Below are 21,690 nucleotides of genomic sequence, written 5' to 3'. Positions count from 1 at the left end.
AAGAAAAAAAAAAAATAAACAGTGCTTTCTTCTTTCAACAGTTTGTCTGGCAGATTCTTCACATGGCATCAAATTTTGCGTTCAAAGTAGCAGTTCAGAGACGCTGGAAGAAAAAAAAAAAAAGGAAATGCCTAAATTTATTCCATGTTTTACATTATAAGCTTCCAGTTGCCCATATAGGAGAGAGGACTGCCTAGCTCTCATATGCTCCATTTGGATGGGAAAAAAATGGAAGAGAACATGGAAACAGGACCATGAAGTGCCATTAGAAGTGTAGGTGAAGAGAAAGAATGAAATATTCATTCGAGCAAACAGGCATAAAGCTCCTCCATAATAGGCAGAACTTCAGCATTTTCCCAGATGGAATTCATGCTTGCAGGGGAGTTCAAGCTGGAGCTTCCAGGAACACTGAAACTAGGAGCAGAAGTAGAAGCAGAAGCAGAAGCAGAAGCAGCAGAGGGGTTAGATGCAAGAAAGAGCAAGTGATGAGCCTGGTTGAGCTTATGTGTGAGCCTGCCAACTTCACTCTGGAGCCGCTGGTTATGTGCCAAAACATTTTGGAGTTGAAGTTGGGTGGCCTCGTAGTCGTGCTCAATGGCCTCGGTTTTGCAGCGGGCTCTCTTGTTTTGGTACCAAATGGCAACCTGTTTGGGTGGGAGACCAAGCTTGGAGGCCAGCTCCTGCTTGCTCTCTCCTTCAAGCTTGGGATTGGTGATGAAGCTTGTCTCTAAGAGGTGAAGCTGGTCCTGGGTGAGCCTTTTCTTGGCGGTGATGGATCTATGTTTGGATGAGCACTCCATTTCAGCTACCTTTTCTTTTGTTTCTGCTTTTAGGAGATGGGGCGTGACTCCTGAGGTTGGGTTTTATAGGGAAGGGCTTTCCATGGGCCTGGCGGGTGAGGGTGGTGGTGATTGGTGAAGTGGGTGTGGGTCCTGTCGGCGTTCAGGCCGTGATGTAGTGGTCGTCGTTCGTGTGCATCCAACGCTTGGTCATCGTAGCGAGAACACTGACCACTTATGGCAGCTGATCCTTATCATCACCATGAAAACGACGTCGTTCATTTTCTTTATAGGTTTTGATTCAAAATACCTTTTTTATTTTATTTTAACTTTTTAAATTAGTTTGCAAATACAGTTTCTAAATTTGTACGAAAGTTAAGGTTTTATTTTAACTTTTTAAATTAGGTTGTAAATTTGTATTCAAGTCATCAATTTTAAAATAATTTTTGTGGTCCAAGAGACTACTTTAAATAATAGTTTAGAAAAAAAGGACCAAAATGCATATTTTAATAACCGAAATGGCCCGTCTGAATCAAAAGTTGTCTTTATCTTCTTCTGGGTTCTGTTTTCTTTTCCCTCCTTTTTATTTTTGCCTCATCTTGACCCAATGCATTATGTATCATTCCAAAACACAAGGATTTCCTTGGCAAGATATCACTCAAGTGTCACCTCCGAAAGAAAATACAAAGAAAATATATATTTTTCATAAAACAATCAAACATAAAAAAAATCATTTTTTTTTATATTTTTGTTCTTTTCTTAGTATTTTTCGGGAAGGAACGAATACAGGTGAGCTCCTTTTTTATGTTTAGCCACCTGCATTCGTGGAAATTAAGTCGAGGTACTTTAAGCCTTGAATGGCTGCGGACCATTAGAGGTGAAAGGAGGAAGCTAAGGAACGGTAAAGCGGCATGTTGGTTGCTTCAATTATGTTTTTTCTTATCTCCATCATGTTCTTTACAACTGCTTATGTATGATGGTTCTACTTCTACGCAGTAGTTTAGTTGCTACTTGCTCCCATGTGAAGGCATGGCCACACAGTATCTATCATAAGGAGCGACCTGCACATGTGCTTTTCTAGACCATTTAATGTGTGTGGCAAGGTTCTCTCCGGCTATGGCTACGATAGGCTCCAGCATGGTTGGTGTGTAGTGATGACTTCAAGGTTTGGCATACTTTCTCGTGTGGATTTTCCCTCGTGTCTCTTCGTACTCCTCCGCGACTTGGAACTCACTTGACGTCTGCTCCTCCTTAATTCATTTCCCTCAAAAAGATTTTGCTAAGGTTTTCTTTTAGCTCCCTTATGGCGGAGGATAGAGAATTCTTTTAGCTCCCTTTTGTTCGAAGGACTTCAAGATTTTTAAGGGTATCAATCTAAACAATCCATTGTATTTAGAACGAATTAGTGGGGTTCCAAAGGGAGATGGTGTTCTAACATTGCTTGCGCATTTCCAAGTTAGTTTTCGGCTTCCTCCCCCCTTCCCCCTGCTTATCCATCGTATCTATGGGTTGTTTGATGCCCCTTATGCTAACGTTCATGCATGCAATGTTGTAGATTGTTGACGTGTGAAGCTATTTTGAATTTGGTGGAGGGTTAGTACATTTCATCGGTGGAGACTTTCTTTATATATCAAATCAAGCTTCATAAAGATAGCAATTGACATTTGACTCCTAACCCGGTTTGGTATCTGAGCTTCTTAAGTCCAATAAGGGGTAAGAGAAGAAAAAGCTTCTCTTAATCACAGGTGATTGAGAAGGTCTTCACCTTCGAGACCATCAATTTCAGCTTAAGTTATAGTCTATTTTGCCCTTTGTCTTCTTTCTCCCATTTCCTTTTCTCACCTACTAATTTTTCTTTCTACGGTGGATACGGAGTTAAAATAAAACCCTTAAAAACATGACATAATATAACATAATAAAATTTTATTAATAAATTTATTTATTTTGATTTTTTTTTGTCACTTTTATCCTTGATTACATTAATTACTATATAAGCATTTACACTTGTATCACTTATATTGTATATAACTTTGTTATATTAAAAGTTGCACATAAAATATAAGTCATAGGTTCCTTAGAAAATGATAAATTGTTCACAATCAATTCATGAAATTGAGTAATCTATTAAAAGTAATAGTGCATCACCTCTTAATTGAAAGGATGACTTGTCTTAGTCATCAGATGATTTTATCATGGCGAGTGTATTGGCATGTATGATTACACATTGGACAATACCTACAATAAATCATGACATTAACTATCAGATGCTCATAATTCACCAAACTATTATGTTATATAAGTTCTCAACCTTGAGATAAATTTAAGGTAGTATTGAAATCTTCAATGGCTTTGACTTATGAGTAAAACCTTAAACTGATCATGTAATTCTTATGGATTGAGTTATTATTAATTAAGGTAGGTGGCAACAATTATTCTCAAAATAAGTATAATGATATCTCATAAGATTAAGGTAGTGTGTCATTTTCAATGATTTTAAAATTTTGTGATCATGAAAATTGTGGCCACATTAATTCCTTTAATAGAATTTGAATTATATATGTTGTTTGTGAGTTAGAGTATATCAATTGATCACAAAATAGGAGAATCTGAGACTTAAATATTAAAAATGTAATCTTAAGATATTGATAGCATCTATCTCATTAGATTACATACATCAATTTATGAAGAGTTTGCATGCAATTAATCAATAGATTATAAACCCGAGCTTATTATCTCGATGTAATTTCATAAGATACTAGAGCATAATTACCTTTTTTTAGTGAAGTGTTGAGTCAACCACTAAGCTCATATTCTTTGTTAACACAAAGTTTTGAGGTTTTATAAAGATTTAATCATTTATGTGCATAAGCATATTTTGGTAAAAATGCAAGGTTTCACAAGATTTTATGATGAATTATTTTTTAGTTTTTTTATTAAGCTAATTAATTAATTGAAACCTAATAGAGCTAATTAGTTCATTATAATCTAGTAGACTAGATTAAGTAACCTAAACCCAAAATAAGCTCAAGTCAATTAAGCTTACAAAGAAGTCTATGTCCTTACGGTTCAGTGTTAGATAGTGATTTTATACTATTGTCTTCTAGAAAGAGCTTTCATCCTCCTCTCCCTCAAGCTTGTGTAGTGACCCTATAAAAGTGTCAAGTTCCAAAGAATGAGTGATTCAAGTGAAAGATTGTCATGGTAATTGAGATCACTTTTTTCGTTTAGATTATAAACTAGGAACATCTAGATCAAAGGTAAGTTTTTTAACCCTATATCTACAGTTTTGATATTGTATCTCTTCTATTGCATGGATCTAGCATCCCTAGGTTGTTAGATAGCATGCACCTATGTTCTAGGGATTTTGTAATAACTGGTCTCAAAGCATTAGGATTGGAAAAGCATGTTAGATCCAATTTAGGGTGTGCTAACTCTACTTTGTAGAATGTTTAAATTCATTCCTTGGCTAAAAGAGATGAATGCATGGATGAATGAATGATTTTATTTCTATTTTCTTGATATGTGAATGCAATAATAAATTGTGAGAATGTTTTCTATCTATAGATTGGGTTGTAAACTCTATAAGGAGTATAGGTTGTGATTTTTTGGATGTAAAAATATTTTTCTTTTCTTTGAGGGCTTGTAAGTTTGGTTTGGAAAGCACAAAATTTTTATTGTGATGTAAAAAATTGTTTTTATTCATCTATGGAGACCGGAGAGAGGAGATTAAAGACTTTAAAGCAATGAGGGATGTTCATGAAGGAAAACTTTCTAAGAAAGATAAGTTTTTCAATGGAAAAACATCTCAAATCCATGAAAGAAGCTTTCTCAAATTGGAGATGCAGGCATAAGCACTCAAGCATTAAGATTAGCACTCAAGCGGCTAAAATGCTTAAGCACTCCTTAGAGCGCTCAAGAGCTCCTAGCGACAACAACATGGTTTTTAGGGTTTTTGTTTGTTTCTAACCCTACTTTTTGGTTGTAGGGATATTGTGGTAATTTTAGTATTTATAGAATTTTTGGATTCCAAATTTAATTACCAAATTCAATGACAGGATCCTTAAAGGTCATGTGAATATTATTTTATTTCCATATTTATAAATTTTATGCTTTTTATATACATTTGCCATATATGGTATGTTAGGCATAAAAATGGGTTTTTGGTCGATCTTAAAAAGAAATAAATTTTCATGAATTACCTTTCCAATTAAGAATAATTATTTAAATTGGAAAGTGAAAGAAATAGGGGAATATTTTTTTATGGAATGATTTTAAGAAAAGGATTAAGAGCATTTTCAATCTTTTTCTTTTTTCAAAATTAATTCTGAAATATTTTATTTTTTAAAATCTTTTCATTTTTTTTTTTGAAATCTTTAAGAATAAAATTTTTCCATTTAGGAAAGATTCTCCTATTTTCAACATCTTTATAAAAAAAAAAAATTGATTTTTTTTCTTATTTTCACAAGATTCTAATTTTGGAAAGTAATTATTTTTTATAAAAATTCATGATAGCTAATTTATAATTAAGAAGGTTACTAAAGCAATTTTCAAAACTTAGTAATGTTATAAGAATAAAATTCTTTGAAAAAATGATCCAAGATAGAATATTTATAAAATTAGAAATAATGTATGAAAAAATAAGAGTTTTTATGAAAATATAATTTTAAATTTTAAGAGCTTATTTTATTTTCAATTTATTTTTTAAATAAAATGTTCTCATGGAAATTTTAAAATTTTTTCAAGATAGCCTTCTCCTTTTACAACAGAACTCCAATTTAGAAAATAAATATTTTTGAAAAATTTTCATAGAAGACATTTTATCCATCAAGAAATTACTAAGGTTTAAGCTTTTAATTATTCTAAAAGATTAAGTGGAAGAGAGCTTTAGCAAAGCCCACAACCTTCATTATCAAACTTATCTTGATTTTAGGCTATGACTACCACAATGGTAGGTTGGGCCTAAGAAATCAAGAGATATGAATTTTTCATATGGAATAAGACTAGACATATTTGTAGTGGGAACAACCACCCTATTGATGAGAATCTTCACTTGGTAACATTGACCTCAAGAATAATGGTCATGCACTTAATTTGGATATGAAGTATTTAAATCGTCCACCATAGTGTCACTGGCATAGTCTAAGGGCTAAATTAAAAGGTATGTTAATTTTGTCTTAGGGTTATATAAGCCAGGAAGATCAATATAGATTTGATTCTTATGATACTAGAATACCTAACAAAAGACATGTAGCATTAAAAGCTCTACATTTTGCTAAATTTACATTCTTGTTTTATGGTGAATGTTCAATTATTAAAGCATGTTATTTATTTCTGTTACAATAGTCATGTTGTATAATCTAATCACCCTCATTTTCATAAATAATAACTTAACCAGACTTAACTATGTGGATTTGAAAAGAAATCTAAATATAGTTCTCACATCAGATGAGCTAAAATAGGTAACTCAAGAATTTGCTCCTAATACCCTTAATGAACAATCCACATAGGAAAATAAGGGTTCTTATCATAGATAGCATAAAATGGATCACAAAGCCAAATATATCACTTAGGCCTTTGGATAACATGTTGCAATAGGAACATGTGTCTCATTCCATGACCTATGGTATTCTCTTCAGTATGTAAGAAATGTTTAATGACAACGGCAAGTCAACTAGACAAGCTACCTTAAGGGCTATCATGAACGCTACCATGATAGAAGTAACTCCCATTAGAGATCATATAGTAAGTATGATCAAACTTTTTAATGAGATAGAGATTATTGGAGTTGAGATCAACAAAGAAACCAAAGTCGATATGACCTTAGAGACATTGTTGTATTCCTTTGGGCATATTTCAAGCTCAATTATTATATGAAAAGGTTATTGATGAACTTGTCAAAGTTAATAAGGAAACTCCAAATGGTTGAGGGGATTCTAAAAGATCAAAAAGGCGTCCATGTGATAATCAAAGATTCTTCATACATTTCTACTAAGAAAGAAGAAGATGAAGAATAGAAACACTAGGCAAAAAGGAAAGTTCCTTTGTGAAAAGAAAGGTTACTAAAAAAATAAGTGTCTTAAATTCTTGAAGAAAAATCAAAATACACATCATTCTCTCATATGTACTTATCAGAATGCCCATATGCACATATTTCATGAATTAAGAACCTAAATATCCATCAAGTAATGTGTCACTAAGGAATATGAGTTCGAGTAAGGACCATTAGAACTCATAGGAAAATATTGACTTCCTAATAATATTTCAATTCTATATTTGACTCAACATCTCACTATAAAGAGTTATCAACTGCACTCCAGTATCCTATGATATTAAATTGAGATATTAAACTCGATTCATAACCTACTCTCCCTTATATGTAAGTTCCTTATGAATTGGTGTCTGCAATCTAACAAAATTAATGTTATTAACCTCTCAAGATTACCTCTATGATTCTTGAGTCTTAAATTCTCATATTATGTAATCAACTAATATACTCTAGCTCTATAAGAACATATGTCAAATTTCACTTTAAAAATTATTATAGTCATAGTTTTTTTATCACAAGTCCTTAAGATCACCTAAGGAGACATCATAGTGTTTATCTCGAGAAAACCTATGGTCACTCACCTCAATCAATGGTGACTCAATCCATAAGGAACATATGATCATCTTAAGGTCTCACCTATATATCAAAATCATTGAAGATCTCAATATTAACTCAATATTCTCTCAAAGTTGAGAGTCATATAGCATAGTAGTTTTGTTAAGTCATGATTACCCGATTGTCAATGTCATAACTCATCAATGGTCTTATTCAATATGTAACCATACATACTAGTGCACTTATCATGAGAACCTCATCTTGATAACCAATACAAGTCAACCCAATGAATGAGGAGGTAGTTCACTACAATCTTAAATAGGTTGTCTAAGTTCATAAACCAAGTGTAAATGAGTCATCAACTTGTAAGGAACTCATGATTTGAATCTTCCAAACAACTCCTAATGCATTCAAGTTATGTACAATGCAAATTGAAAAAGTGAATCTCAATAATGGACTACACATAGAGGGGGGATGAATAGGTGTTGTAGAACAATTTACAAAATCTCCCAACAAAGATTACCTAACCTTAAACTTTCTCAATGTCAAGAAATATCTCTTCCAACAACTATTCAACAAAGCAGAACATCCACAAGCAAGAATGTATGCAACAACACTCTCTCAACAATTTATAAATGCAAACCACATGCAAATGCTTCAACAATCCTCAAAAATAAATTAAAATAACAAATATCTCTTCAACTCACATCAATTCACTTCACAATATCATTAACCAAAATGGGCAGAAAAATTATTAAGGATATTCCATGGATCATCACACTTATATCACCTCATATTTCTTCCATTCAACATGTATCCCCAAGTAATCAATGATATCAAAAACAAAAATTAAATCAAAGTGTAGAGTAAGAGAAAGAGACAATTAACACCGGATTTTAACGTGGAAAACCTCCAAAGAGATCAAAAACCACGGGCCTACCACCGATTGAAAAACTCCACTATGAAGAATAAAAACCGAGTACAAAATTTTACCTAACTCAAACCAACCAATCCTTCCCGGACCACTTGACTAGTACCTTCACTTTTAGCTTCTTACCTTCATCTTTCGGAGCATACTTGGAGTCCGCACCAAGTTCAATCTCAGCCTCTTCTTGAATCCACACAAGAAGAAAATGGGTTTTTGCACAAACCCAAATAGAATGAGAGATTGAGATATGAATGAAGAAATGAATCAACCCATTTATTGTTCAAGAAAATCCATTAAAAACTTGTTTGGAAAACATTAAAAGAAGCGGATTTTCTTTGCAATCAAAAACGTCAAATTAGGAAAACAATATGAGAAAATGAAGAATACATGGGGTGGTTGCTCTCTCCACGTTTTCTGCAATCACTCCTCAGAAAAATGAGAGAAGATTGTTTTTTAAAGTGTAAAAAGAAGCCCTTAATCTAATGGCTGAGATTTGATCTAAAAAAAAATTAGTTGGATCGATCCACCCCTACACTTGGATCGATCCAGAAACAGGGGAATAAAAGTCTTGCACCAAAAACCATTTCTCTCAACTTTCTAACACAATTAAATATTAAAAACCGGGTTGATTCACATTCAATCACCACACACTCGGCTACATACCTCGACCTCTTAGCAAAGTCTTAGTCTTCAAAGTCAAGTGGTCCGAAGAGGAATTAGAAATCCGAGTTAGGGAACACTTAGGAATTTTGTTCGGAATTGCCAACCTAGCTAAACACTCACACAAATGACATTTGGCTTGAATGCTCAACATATATAATGCATAAATAGGATAGAGAAATGGGAAATCAAAATCATATTATAAATAATAAAAACCATTTATCGTTACATCGTGTCATACTTTTAAGAGCTCTATCATAGCAGCTAACATCTTGCTTTATTATAATTTTTTAGAATATTATAATGTAATTAATTTTTTTTAGATTAATTATTGAGTTTTGGCAACTTTATGAGAGTCAATTATTTGATGAGTCTTAGTGAGAACTCCACGTAAATAATCTTTGTATGTATAGTGTAAAGATTTTTGGCTCAGATGGAAAATGAAGGTGCACCATACTCTTAGGTGTATCATAGGGCATGGTTGAGGCTTAGTAAGGGCAAAGTGGTTGTTTTGCTCATTAAATTCGATGTGGAATTTTTGCCATTGAATCTTAGCTCCATACAAAAGCCCGTCCTCTTCTCTCCTATTTCGTCTTCCATCATCACAAGATTGTCCACCCCATTATGCACACTTGGAGATTGATTGGATCAAGGTAGAAGATTGATGAGTAAGAGGACAAGATCAGTTTTTCTTCACCAAATGTGCCTACTTTAGCCTTGTGAATTCAAGCCTATGAAAAGCATGCTAAAACTTAATGCTTTCCTCTACTGATATGAGATCATGTAACTAATAATTCCATACAAGCAGATGGTCAAATGAATAAAGTTTGCAAATTTGAAAATTGATTGCACTGCTTGAGCAAGAAAGATTGGACAATTTGTATTAATGATTTTCTAGTGTTTGGTAAGTCATAAATATGTCAAATATTTATATCTTAGAGTAAAAAAAAGAAATAGCCGTTATGTTCAACTTGTTGCTAAACGATTTCACCTGTTCACTAGTCATTAACTCATTGTGCAAATAGCTATTAGGAGACCAACTATCTAAACTACGATGGTCCAGTTGGCCGAACTGATTTGACATGTTCTTGCTGCTAACAACTACTTCTAGGACAAGAACCTAAATGCCAAATCTGTACGCTTTCCTTGACCAAACTACTTCTCACTGTAGATGAACAACAGGATGATATATATATCTTCTTTGACCAAGAGTAATTCACTTAAGTTTTAAGAGGATTTTCAAGATAATTTGCCCATATGGTTAAGGAATTCAAGTCCCTTGAAAACATTTTATTTGAATGGACTTTTAAAGGCATGTAATCATGAAATTTCAAATATAAAAAGTCTAAGGTAATGATTCAAAACTAAAAGAGTGTTGATAAAACTTAATACTTAATGTATATCAGTTTAAGATGGGGTTAATTTAAATTATACTTAAGTTGATAAGTCATATTAAGTCATTATTAAAATAATTTGTAGTTATAAATTATAAAATCAAATTATTTTATTAAACATACTTAATATACTTAACAACTTAAATTAAAATTATTAAATCATTAAATTGATCAATCAAACACCCTCTAAATTACTTTAAAAATGACCCACAATCATGTACAACGACACTAGTTCATACATTCAAAGCTCGAGGTGTTGTACATACCTATATGATTTAAGCGTTACTCGAGTCTTACTAAAGTCTTTGAGGTTTAATTCTTTATAATCCTTCTTATTAAAGGTTTTACTCTAATTCATTTTGTTTAGCTTTCACACTCCAAAGATATACATTAAATTTGAAACCTTTATTTTGCTATGTGCAGGAAATTAAACCTTAGGTCAACATAAACCTCCTTTGTGCCATTTGAAAAGGAAAAATATGCATCTAAGGCCCAGGGCCCAGTCCAGAGCCCAGAATAAATGAAGCCTTAGGGCCTGGTCCACACTTTGGCCGGTCCATTTGTGCCCTAAACCAAACCCAGAGGGAATTGATGATTATGAGGTTGATATGAAGTTAGGTTGGCCAACTTAAACAAGCTTCTAGACAAAGTCCAACCCAAGAATGATATTTCCAGTTTCCATTCCTCTACTCCTTAGACTCAGCAGCCTCTAACATTTACCTGCATTAAAATTTTGACTATTCTAGAACGCTTGCTACTAATTTGTTTTATTTGATTCTCTGAATGAGAAATTTGATGTATAATTACAGATATATATACAGAGGAGTAGTCAATATCGAAACCAACATCTACTGCTGCTAGAAGATGAAAGAAGGGAAATAGTACCCTTTATTTTTCTCATCATTGACAAAGGATATGAAGCTGAAAGCCTGGAAGAGTGAAGGCCTATCATGCTATATAAACTAAGAATGATCTTTGTACACTTGGTAATTTAATATCCCACATCAAAGGGCCATTGATGATTGACCCATGTGAGAAATCTGCAGAAAAAGATAAAAACTTATTCCATGAGTTAAGGGAATCGATCCGCTGTCCTTGAGAAGAGATCGGTACTTCGAGAATAATTGTTCGTGTTGCTGGTTAACTGCACTCTATCCTCCAGGATTCAACAGCCTCCTGATTTATATCACAAGGAGGAAACGATAGCATGCATTACTCATAACTTATATAGCACCATTACTGCATTAATTACCTAATAGAAATTTGCTTCGACTCTTCCTCCTCTCTATTGCCTCCCCATATGTTCCTTCACATTTTCGAGTAAGAAGGTAGACCCATCATGGACTGTGAAATTAGGAATTTGCCGGGCGTGGCTCAATCTATTTTGGCCGCCTTGGTCGAAGGATATGAAAGAATTGGGATTATAGTACTCCACAAGGGCATTGTTTCTAAGATTTGGACTCTCATGGCCGCTGTGATGATCCTTTAATTTTGAGGGGAGGGAGTCTTTCATGATGGAACTGCATTGTCGTGGTTGTGTCTGGTAGAAAACTTTGGAAACTACGAGTTCTCCATCTTTCTCTTCCTCGTTATTGCCAAGGTGGTACTGGTGCATAACCCAATTCGTTTTCTCGGGCTTTCTTTGCTTCCCATAGTTGGTGTAGAGCACAAGGATTTTCTTGTACCCTTTCACCTTGCCACCAACAAAAACTGGTCTAGTCTTGCCTGTTTTATGCCACCGGGTCTCCCCACCGTCGGAGTCTGTGCTCACTTTTCTTCTTTTTCGAGTTCCCGTAGTGTATGCCTTCGAAGGGCGATGGAAGAAATGGCGGATCAGACCATCTTTGCTCACCCCTGCATAATCACAACAAAGCATTATTCACTCTTGTTTAATTGATATATAGCCTATTGCAAGAACAAAATGCTGTCATCAAGATAGGGTTAGTTGGAGGGTTAACTTCTTGAAACTGAGTGTTCAATCCAACAGTATTAAGCATCTTAAGAAACAAGGGACTCTTTACCAAATTCCACTCATTTTTCATCTATGGTTTTTGCCAATATTAATCATGCTAAATTCCCAAGAAACTTACTCCCAAGAAATAGAAATTTTCTTAACAAGTTTCGCTCTAAGTTGAAATTGAAACTTGAGGTAGAACTCAACAAAGTCATGTAGTTCATCTCAATTTTACTCCATGTTCTTCAAAATTTTATTATTGGTTTCATTTTTTCCCTACCCTAGTTTGTCTAACATTGTAAAACCTAATGATAAACCTAGTTCTACCATTTTTCTTCAACTCAGGGGCCTGCATATAATCATGTACAGTTAGAAATTACATTGGGTCCTTGCAGATCACCTGGTAACTTTTCTGGGTGGGTGTAGCAAATTCCATTCTCTCCTTCAAGAGTTGGGATGAATTCATCAATGAGAGGATGAAGCTTATGGTCATCACACCTCACCTTCCCATCTAAATGTTCAAGAAGCTCCTGATCAGTCGGATCGAACTTCACTCCGGCCGGTAGCCCTGGCAGATCATGAATTCGAGCCTTTTTTTTTTTTAATTCAAAATTAAACAATGACACAAGTGAGAAAAAGAAACTCATAGTATCAATAGCAAAAGCAGTTCTTGGCATTTAAATAACAATTAGACCTAAAAAGAAAAAGGGAAAAATCATGACATCATTTGCAAAAACCAAAAAAGAAAAGGAAGAAAATTCTGTGCATGGGAATTAATCAACCTGTTCTTGCAATTTGATCTGATGACCACATGAAGGACAAGTTCTAGTTGCAGTGTCCTTAGGTTTTTCAGCTATAACCGTACTGTTATCCGTCGACGGCGGGGAGCTTCCCTCGATCATCTGGCTGTTGTCGCAGTCATTGCACCAAGTCATTTCTCTAGTTTTCCTCTAATGCCCATCCCACAGTGAACCCTAAATTTATTGTTTGTAGCTTCTCTACAGAAACTCCAGAACTAAACAAAAAATCTAAGAAGAAGAGAGGGACAGAGAGGAAGGGGCAAAAAGAAAAAGAAAGAAAAGCAAGATGTGTCTTCTAAAGCATGACCCTATGAAGCCAGTTCTTCATTAGGGTTGGTAAGGAATTGAATTCCTCTTCACTTTTTTTGATCCTTTGAATGACTATATATATTCAGAGGGCTACAGAATATGAAAATGGAGAGAGAGGAAACCCTACAAGTATGATATGAGATTCAACAAAAAATGAAGATTGCTTGGATCTCAAGTTTTGGTATATGAATACTTGTAGGAGACTAAATGTCGGTCTGTGTCCTTTTAACAGTGTGTAAAGACAGCTTTGATTTGTTAAAAATGGTCCAAAGACACTAAGAATTTCATGAAAACAACCAAAAATTAAAAAGGGTTGAGTGGAGAAGAGGCAACCTGTGAGAGTGAGAGACAGAAAGAGAGAGAGGGGGAGAGATTTCATTTCGGTTCCAATGTCGCCCTAGAGTGTGGATAAAGCTAAAAATATAAACACTCCAGAAAAAGAAAACATAAAGAAGAAGAACTACTGTATACATTTAGCACCCAACCATAATTCTATTTCTTCACGTAGACTTCTCATGTAAAGCAAGAAACCTCTCCCCAAAAGCATTTCATAATAAACAAATAAATAAATAAATAAATTATTACATCTTTATGATTGAAAAATTGAAAATAATGGCTCAATAGTTGAAAGGACATGTATAATATTATTTGGTTGGAGTGTAGAAGTTATGCAAAAGGTAGGTGTCCTTTGGATGAACTTTGTTTTTTTACTATATTTTTCAAAAAAAAAAATAGAATATATATTTTTTAATTATATTTATATTTTTATAAATATTAAACATACTAATAATTTCAATTTTTTAATTTTGTTAAAACATAAGTACAAATGGCAATAGGACAAGGGTTTTTAGGCACCCGCCGAGCTCCATTGTGCCCCTAATGGGATTGATTTGAAATTTAAATAAATAGATTAAAAGTAAGTTTGAGATTTAGAAAAAAAAAAAACATAGAATGGGTTCGAATATTATATTGCCTCATCTCTTCCTGTCCCAATTATATATAAAATTAATTTTAAAAATTAAATTAATTTATTTTATATTTTTATATTTTAATATATAATAATAATAATAATAAATACTTTTCAATTAAATAGATTATAATATTTTAATTATTTATAAAATATATTTATTTTAATGTAAGTAAAAAACTTAAAATTATTTTTTTAACAAAAAAGTTAAATAGGGCAAATATGGGAATTTCTTGTACTCATCCTGCTTCATTTAATTTTTTTTAATGGAATATGATAAAAATTATTTTGAATAAATAAAACAAAGTTAGGATGAGGTGATCCATCTCGAACTCATTCCTTGTTATCCATAAACAGGAGGAAAAGGACCAAAAGAAGAATATGTTTGGTTGCAGGTCATTAAACACAGAAGATCTTTGATATATTTTTTTTTTAAAAAAATGTTATCAAATTTTTTAAAAAAAATAAGTAGAACCTGATTTTAAGACTCGATTTATTTTTAACTTATTATAAAAACAAAATTTGAAGGGGAAAAAAAGGTATAATCAATTATTAGTTCAAAATAAATGTTTGGTTGGTCAGAGCTAAAATTTAAAAATGAATAAATAATTATAAAGACTTTTTAAAAAAATTATATTATTACTAGCTTTCACTTCTATTCTAAACCCTGGCCAATTTAAAATTTGTCTATAAATAAATATACAAGTTAATTTATATGACAACTTTTCAAATTATGTACCTGTGAGATAGCTAGGTCATTTTACAATGAAGGCATAATAATTCATTCCTTGTTCAAAATATTTATTAAAAGAACAATAAAATATCTATTTAGCAACCATATAATCATTGAATGTAATTTTTTTTTAAATAATAATTATAGAATTAATGACAAGATGTAATTTTGAGTCATACTACAGAATTGAATCTGGTCTTATTATTACATGTGTAGGTTTAATCATTTTGTATCAAGTTTTCTTTCATTACTCATTTTCGAAGAAAGTATGTTTTCACACTCATATAAAAATAATCAACAAAAAAAAAAAACTTTTTAAAAATAATTTAAGTTTCATGCATTCATCGATCAAAAGATAATACCTACTATAGTTAAAAATAATACACATAAAAAACTATTTTTTGAAAATGTTTCCAAACAAAACATTAAAGATCTGTTTGACAACTATTTTCGAAAACAATTTCCTATTTTTCAGAACAAAAAAACTGTAAAACATATTTGATAACTAGAAAATTATTTTCTATTTTCTGTTATTAAGAACAAAAATATAGTGTTTTTATAGAAGATCTTTTAGTTGTTTTCAATTGTTTTTATTTGTTTTTTAAAGTTGTTTTAAAAAATAATTACATAAATATGTATACGGATTAAAAATAAAGCTCTAAACATAAAAATTATTTTAAAAATATTAAAAACGGATTAAAAATATTTTAGATTCTCAAACAAACTTTTATTTTTTAAAATATTATAAAACAATTTTAAAAAACCGTTCTTAAAAACCATTTTTTAAAACTGTTTTAATAAATATCTACCAAACAAACTAAAGTTGTACCAAATTTTTGAACTAATTTTAGAGATGTGGAACTGCCAAAGTTGGCAAAATTTCAATAATTGGAAAGCAGGGTAGGTCACAGTTCATTCAGAAATGGTTAATTGCCAACCGCCAGAACCCATGATATCATAATAAAATTGCAGGACCAAAGAGTTGAAACAAGCTTTTGGGGGTATCAGTTACAGCCCATAAAGTCATGTCACAGAAAATTGATACCTCAAAAATGCCTAGGCAAACTTTTGGGTCTACGAGTAACGGCCTCTATGGTCAACTTTTGGAGGCCATCTTGTCAATTTTTTTCCATGAAGATGCATGAGAGCCATAGGTCTTCACTCTATGAGATAGAGGAATAAGAGAGAAGACAAAGCAAAAGGGCCCATTTCACTAAATAAGAGACAGGCAGACAGCCACAAAAGACAGGCACCTCTGGATAACTATCCTCATTAACGAGTGTGGCTGTCCTACCACTGGGGAAAATTCAAAGTGTATTCACACAGGAGTGATATGAAGGCAAAGAAGATGAATGGAGACAGGGCTTAGAACTTTGGATCTTTTCAAATTGCACAACCACTCTTCTGCCACAGCAATTATTGGTGGAGACTGGAGAGTGTTATCACGTTGACAACCCCTGAGAAACCAAGGAAAAGAAGACTGTTGTATTCACACTTGCACCAACCCAAGAAAATAATGCCTAGAAAATGCACAGGAAAGAAAATTTGGAGGAAAAATTGAAATGGGAAACTGGATTCAAATTTCAGAAGTTTAGTACAACAGAGGGTTTTTTTATTTTCGTTTTTCTTCTGGATATGTCTAGTGTTTTTCGCGAACTAGAGACCTGTTAATGTTACAATTCTTTGCTGCTTGAAGCTGAGGTCTAAGTTTAGCTATACATACTTCTTAAAGTGGGAATTGCTAAAGAGGAAAAACCAAAATCTCTTCCCTAAGCTATGGAACTAAGCTCCTCCAGGCCCCATTACTACACGTGGTTAGAGGCATCTTCATGGTAATAAGGAGAAAGCTTCCCATCCTTCTTTGCAGTAGTCTTGGGCTTGTTCCTGGCACCCGCCTCCTGCAGCATCTTTACCACTCTTCGCATTGGAGGGCGGTTAATGGGAAGTGCGTTGGTACAGAGGAGACCTACATTTAGGACCCTGACAATTTCTTCATTGAAGCTGCAATCGAGTCTGGGATCGATGACATGCTCTCCTCCTTTCTGATCCAAGGAGGCAGACACCCATTTCACCAAATCCTTCTCCCCAAACTCTGGGTCCACTGGAAGTCGACCTGTGACCAGCTCTAGAATGACCACCCCAAAGCTGTAAATATCGCTCTTTTCATTCACTCGAAGAGTGTAGGCATATTCTGCAACAGGTGGAAGACAAAAGGAAGGTAAGAACTAAGATTATGCCATTACAGAAAGGATTTTTATGTCGGTGAAAAAATAAATTAAGATAGACTAATCCCATGCCAGTTCTATCGATGGATGAAACTGATTCAAGGACTATACTGAACAGATGCATGATCACCAATATGGGAAAATCAGGCTTAGCAGATAAACAAGAATCATAACATGAATCAATTCATTAAAGAAAAGGCTGAAAAAGAATTGAATTCAGTCACCAAGATATCAACTAAAAACCAACCTGGTGCAATGTAACCACGAGAACCAACTATCACAGACATGCATTCTTCCCCCTTTCCAACCCCCTGGAAAACTTTAGCAACTCCAAAATCAGCCACTCTAGCACCAAACTCTCCATCCAGCAATATGTTGTTTGATTTCACATCCCTATGAACAATGGGAGGAACGCAGTCATGATGCAAATAAGACAGCCCCTCGGCAGCATCCAAGGCTATCTTGTACCTGGTTGGCCAGTCCAGTAAGCCTCCCTTGCTACTATGCAGCATATCACCCAAACTCCCATTTGGCATATATTCGTAAACCAAAAGTTTGCAATACCCAGTATTGCAACAACACCATAACCTAACAATATTCTTGTGTCGAATCTTTCCCAAGGTTTCAACTTCAATCTCAAACCCATCTTTGTCCACCCTGTCGTTCTCCAATCCATCTTTCTCAGAATCAGTATCTTTCTTTGACCCTCCCCATAGTTTCTTCACTGCAACAGCTTCACCATTGGCGAATACAACTTTATATACCTTCCCTGCCGATCCACTGCCAATCACATTATCTTCATTAAGGCAATCCACGATATCAACCTCACTGAAACCCAATTTGTGAAAGGATCTCCACTTGGATATCACCATTCCTTTCTTATTTTTCTTGAAATTCTTGTACTTCCAGCAGAACAAAACAACCCCAACAATAAGAACTATGCCAGCAAGAGTAAAAATGGATGGAAGTATCCATGAATATTCTAGGTTTACGGTTCCACCATTCCCAGGACAAAGCCCATCTATCTCACCACACAAACCTGGATTGCCCACAAAACTATCTCGAAAATTTTTTTTAGCATAAAGGGGAGGAATGTCACCAGAGAGTCGATTGTAGGATAGATTCAGCAAATTGAGCTTCAAATTCTGCAAGGAGAATGGAATTTCCCCAGAAAGCGAGTTGGCGGAAAGATCAAGATAATTAAGCACTGGCAAACTCCCAATTCCATCAGGGATGTTCCCAGATAACTTATTGTTAGCCAACCTAAGCTCATTGAGCTGCTTCAAGGACTCGATTCCAGCTGGAACCTCGCCAGAAAGCTCATTATTACTAAGGATGAGACTAGACAACTTGCTCAAATGAACAAAAGTCTGCGGAATCTTGCCTGTTATCTTGTTTTGGCTGCCCGAAAATTCACCAAGGTTCCTCAACGATCCGATTTCACTAGGAAGCGATCCAGAGAACTGGTTACTTGAAATTGACAGAGTAGAGAGGTTGTGAGCACCGGAGATCGAGTTAGAGATATGCCCAGACAGTGAATTAACACTTAGATCAAGCAGATAGACATGGGGTAAACCCCATATTTCCGGCGGAACCTCGCCGGAGAGCTGGTTGTAGCTCAACCGAACACGTCTCAGGGTCTGGCATTTCTCGAGACTCGCTGGAATATTCCCTGAAAAAGAATTGTTAATCATAAGAAGTTCTTCTAAAGCTCCATTTGCGCATAAATTCGCCGGAATTTCGCCGAAAAAGTGATTGCTGGACACATCCAGAGTCTTTAAACGCGAGTTCTTTCCAAGCTCACTTGGTAATCTTCCTCTGAGTCGATTGTCGAACACTTTGAGTTCGTATAAGTTTTTCGACCCAGCTATACTCTCTGGTAAAAACCCTTCGAATCGGTTTTGGTACAGTAACAGTGATTCAAGTTGTAATCCGCACAACTCCTCCGGAATTGGACCTTCAAGCTTGTTCATTGACGCGTCCAGTCGTAGCAACCTCGTCCAATTCGACATTCCCGCCGGCAACTCGCCGGATAACGAGTTGCTGTAGAGCTCAATCTGAACAATTCTGGATAACCTACTGAGCGAGCTCGGTATCGAACCATCGAGCTGGTTTGTGGACAAGTCCAAATTTGTTAAGAGAGTCAATTGGCCAAAACTCGCCGGGATCTCACCAAAGAGGTTCGAGTTGCTGATCCAGAGAACTTCCAGATTCCTCAAGTTACCGAGTTCTGGGCTGAGTTGACTCCGCCTGAATGGATTATAAGCGAGTTCCAGAACTTTGAGACTCGAAATGTTACCAAGAAAAGAAGGTATCGTACCATCGAGAAGATTTCCAGCAAGAGACAGCCTCTCAAGTCGCCGAAACTCACCGAAACTCGCCGGAATCTCCCCGGAAAAATTGTTTCCTCTTAGAACGAGTTCGCGCAAATCTGAAATTCTGGAAAGCGAAGCAGGGATAGAGCCCGCCAGCAAGTTATCAGACAGGTTCAGGGACTTGATATGCTGACACGCTCCGAAATCGACGGCGACAGATGAGTCAATGGAATTGTTGGAGAGATCAATGGAGGAGAGGAAAGGGAGTCGGCAGAGGAAGCTGGGAAAGGGTCCGGCGACGCCTGCGTTAGAGAGATTGACCGAGTTGACCCGGTTGAGTGAGTCGCAGACGATTCCGTTCCAATTACATGGTAACTCGTCTCGGGCCTTCCAAGAGGAGAGAGCACCGACTGGGTCGTCGAGTCCTTCTTTGGCTTTAAGGAGATAAAGGCCCTCCTGGTTTAGAGAGAGAGCGTGAGGTAGAGAGAGAAACAAGAGAAGTAAGAGAATCATTTCCAGAGAAAGATTTGCAGGAGAGGCACTGAGGAAGAAGAAGCGCAAAGGATAAATGGAGGGTGTCGTAAGGCTGAAGATATGTAGGAGAACGTGGGCCCCACATGTTTTGAAGTGGGACCTACGCCTGCTTTGGTTTGATTGGTTGATGCTAATTGATGGTGAACTGGACTGGGTTGAATTCAAACATAGAATACTCAAAGTCAAGGAGGTAGAGTGAGAAATAAATTTTGGGTGTGACTACTCACGCCCGTCGCTCCTCAATGAATCCCATCTCCACCGTTGATCTTCCATGTTTCATTTATGCTATTAGCTTCCGTACTCCAAAAAAAATTCTGCAAAAATTTATTTTCTGATCCTCACCCCAAATAAATAAAAATAATACTAATTCCTATATAAAATACAATAATTCTTAAAATATTAAAATATTAAAAAAAATCAATATATAGCATAATTATTTAAATAAATAAAAAATCTTTCAGGTTAAGACACATTTCATTTAATTTATTAAAAAATAAATAAATAAATGAAAAAGGCAGTGAAGACCAGAGAGACGTTTGAATGGGCGAAGTTCAAAGGTAGTAAATGGTGGAGCATCAATTCCCAGAGAGAAATAGGCAGGGTAGATAGAGAAGGTAGGTAGAGGTAGAGTTAGAAAATGGTTGGAATAACTAAAATTGACGTCTCCCTATGTCATCCACTCATCACGCACCAAAAATAATTTATTTGAACATAGATGAGAATCATATAAAATGGATAAAAGACAGCGCACATCAAAATAATATTAATTTTAAAATATATTTATTGATATTAAAAAAATCTAAGTAATTAGGAATGTGGGATGAAGAAGTGAAATAAAAAATTTATTAAAAAAACCAACAAAGAAAGTGAGAGTAAAAGTAAAGTTTTCACTAATTTATTCATAGTGCTTGACTTGGAAATAGAAAAAACAAAATGACTTAAAAAAGATTTGGAACATATTGGTACTGCCAAATGGGCCTTGAGCAGGAAAGAGAAGCTAGAAAAAGGAGGGTGTCTTGCGTATGGATCTAACACAGGGATACTTGGGATGTTTGTGTATTTTACAGGTGGCATGGTCTCAATGGTTCAAAATTTGTTCCGCAAATTACGGGCTTGTTTGGAAATATTTTGAAAATAATTATAGAAAAGTAGATTTTAATAGTAATTTCTAAGAGTTTTATGTCGAGAATTTAAAATATTTTCAATATATATATATATATTTGTAATATTTTATTGTGAATATTTTTAATATTTATATAATTAAAATTACGATTTCATAAGGTTTCTACTTCAAATGTTTTTATGTGAAAGTGTTTTATCTAAAGTGCTTTTATAAAAATAATGTATCAAGCATTTTCTTAAAAAACACAATAAGTAATTTTTCAATGTTATAAGTGATTTTTTAAAATGTTTTCTAAATTTTATCAAACAATTATTTAAAAAATAATAATTTTTTATACTAAAAGTGCTTCTTAAAAATATTTTACAAAA

The 21,690-nt window shown here is 34.4% G+C and overlaps 3 protein-coding genes across 3 annotated transcripts; all 3 read right to left on the bottom strand.

Moving 5' to 3' along the window:
* Positions 1-299: 299 nt before the first annotated feature.
* LOC117926075 (homeobox-leucine zipper protein HAT5-like) lies at positions 300-800 on the bottom strand. Its single transcript, XM_034845158.1, has one exon. The coding sequence runs from the start codon at positions 798-800 to the stop codon at positions 300-302; it is 501 nt and encodes a 166-aa protein (XP_034701049.1).
* Positions 801-11,113: 10,313 nt separating this feature from the next.
* LOC117926298 (NAC domain-containing protein 73) lies at positions 11,114-13,579 on the bottom strand. The gene is made up of 3 exons (XM_034845388.1): positions 13,099-13,579; positions 12,717-12,906; positions 11,114-12,216 (listed from the first exon to the last, which is right to left on the bottom strand). The coding sequence occupies exons 1-3, from the start codon at positions 13,249-13,251 to the stop codon at positions 11,648-11,650; spliced, it is 912 nt and encodes a 303-aa protein (XP_034701279.1). The 5' UTR covers positions 13,252-13,579; the 3' UTR covers positions 11,114-11,647.
* Positions 13,580-16,669: 3,090 nt separating this feature from the next.
* LOC117926073 (receptor-like protein kinase HSL1) lies at positions 16,670-20,479 on the bottom strand. Its single transcript, XM_034845157.1, has 3 exons — positions 20,427-20,479; positions 17,598-20,344; positions 16,670-17,316 (listed from the first exon to the last, which is right to left on the bottom strand). Exons 1-3 carry the CDS (start codon positions 20,477-20,479, stop codon positions 16,931-16,933), a joined length of 3,186 nt encoding a protein of 1,061 aa, XP_034701048.1. The 3' UTR covers positions 16,670-16,930.
* Positions 20,480-21,690: the final 1,211 nt, after the last annotated feature.

Source organism: Vitis riparia, chromosome 12, assembly GCF_004353265.1.
Source record: "Vitis riparia cultivar Riparia Gloire de Montpellier isolate 1030 chromosome 12, EGFV_Vit.rip_1.0, whole genome shotgun sequence".
Lineage (NCBI taxonomy): Eukaryota > Viridiplantae > Streptophyta > Magnoliopsida > Vitales > Vitaceae > Vitis > Vitis riparia.
The sequence above is the reverse complement of the archived record's forward strand: the minus strand, read 5'-3'. Positions and strand labels throughout refer to the sequence as shown.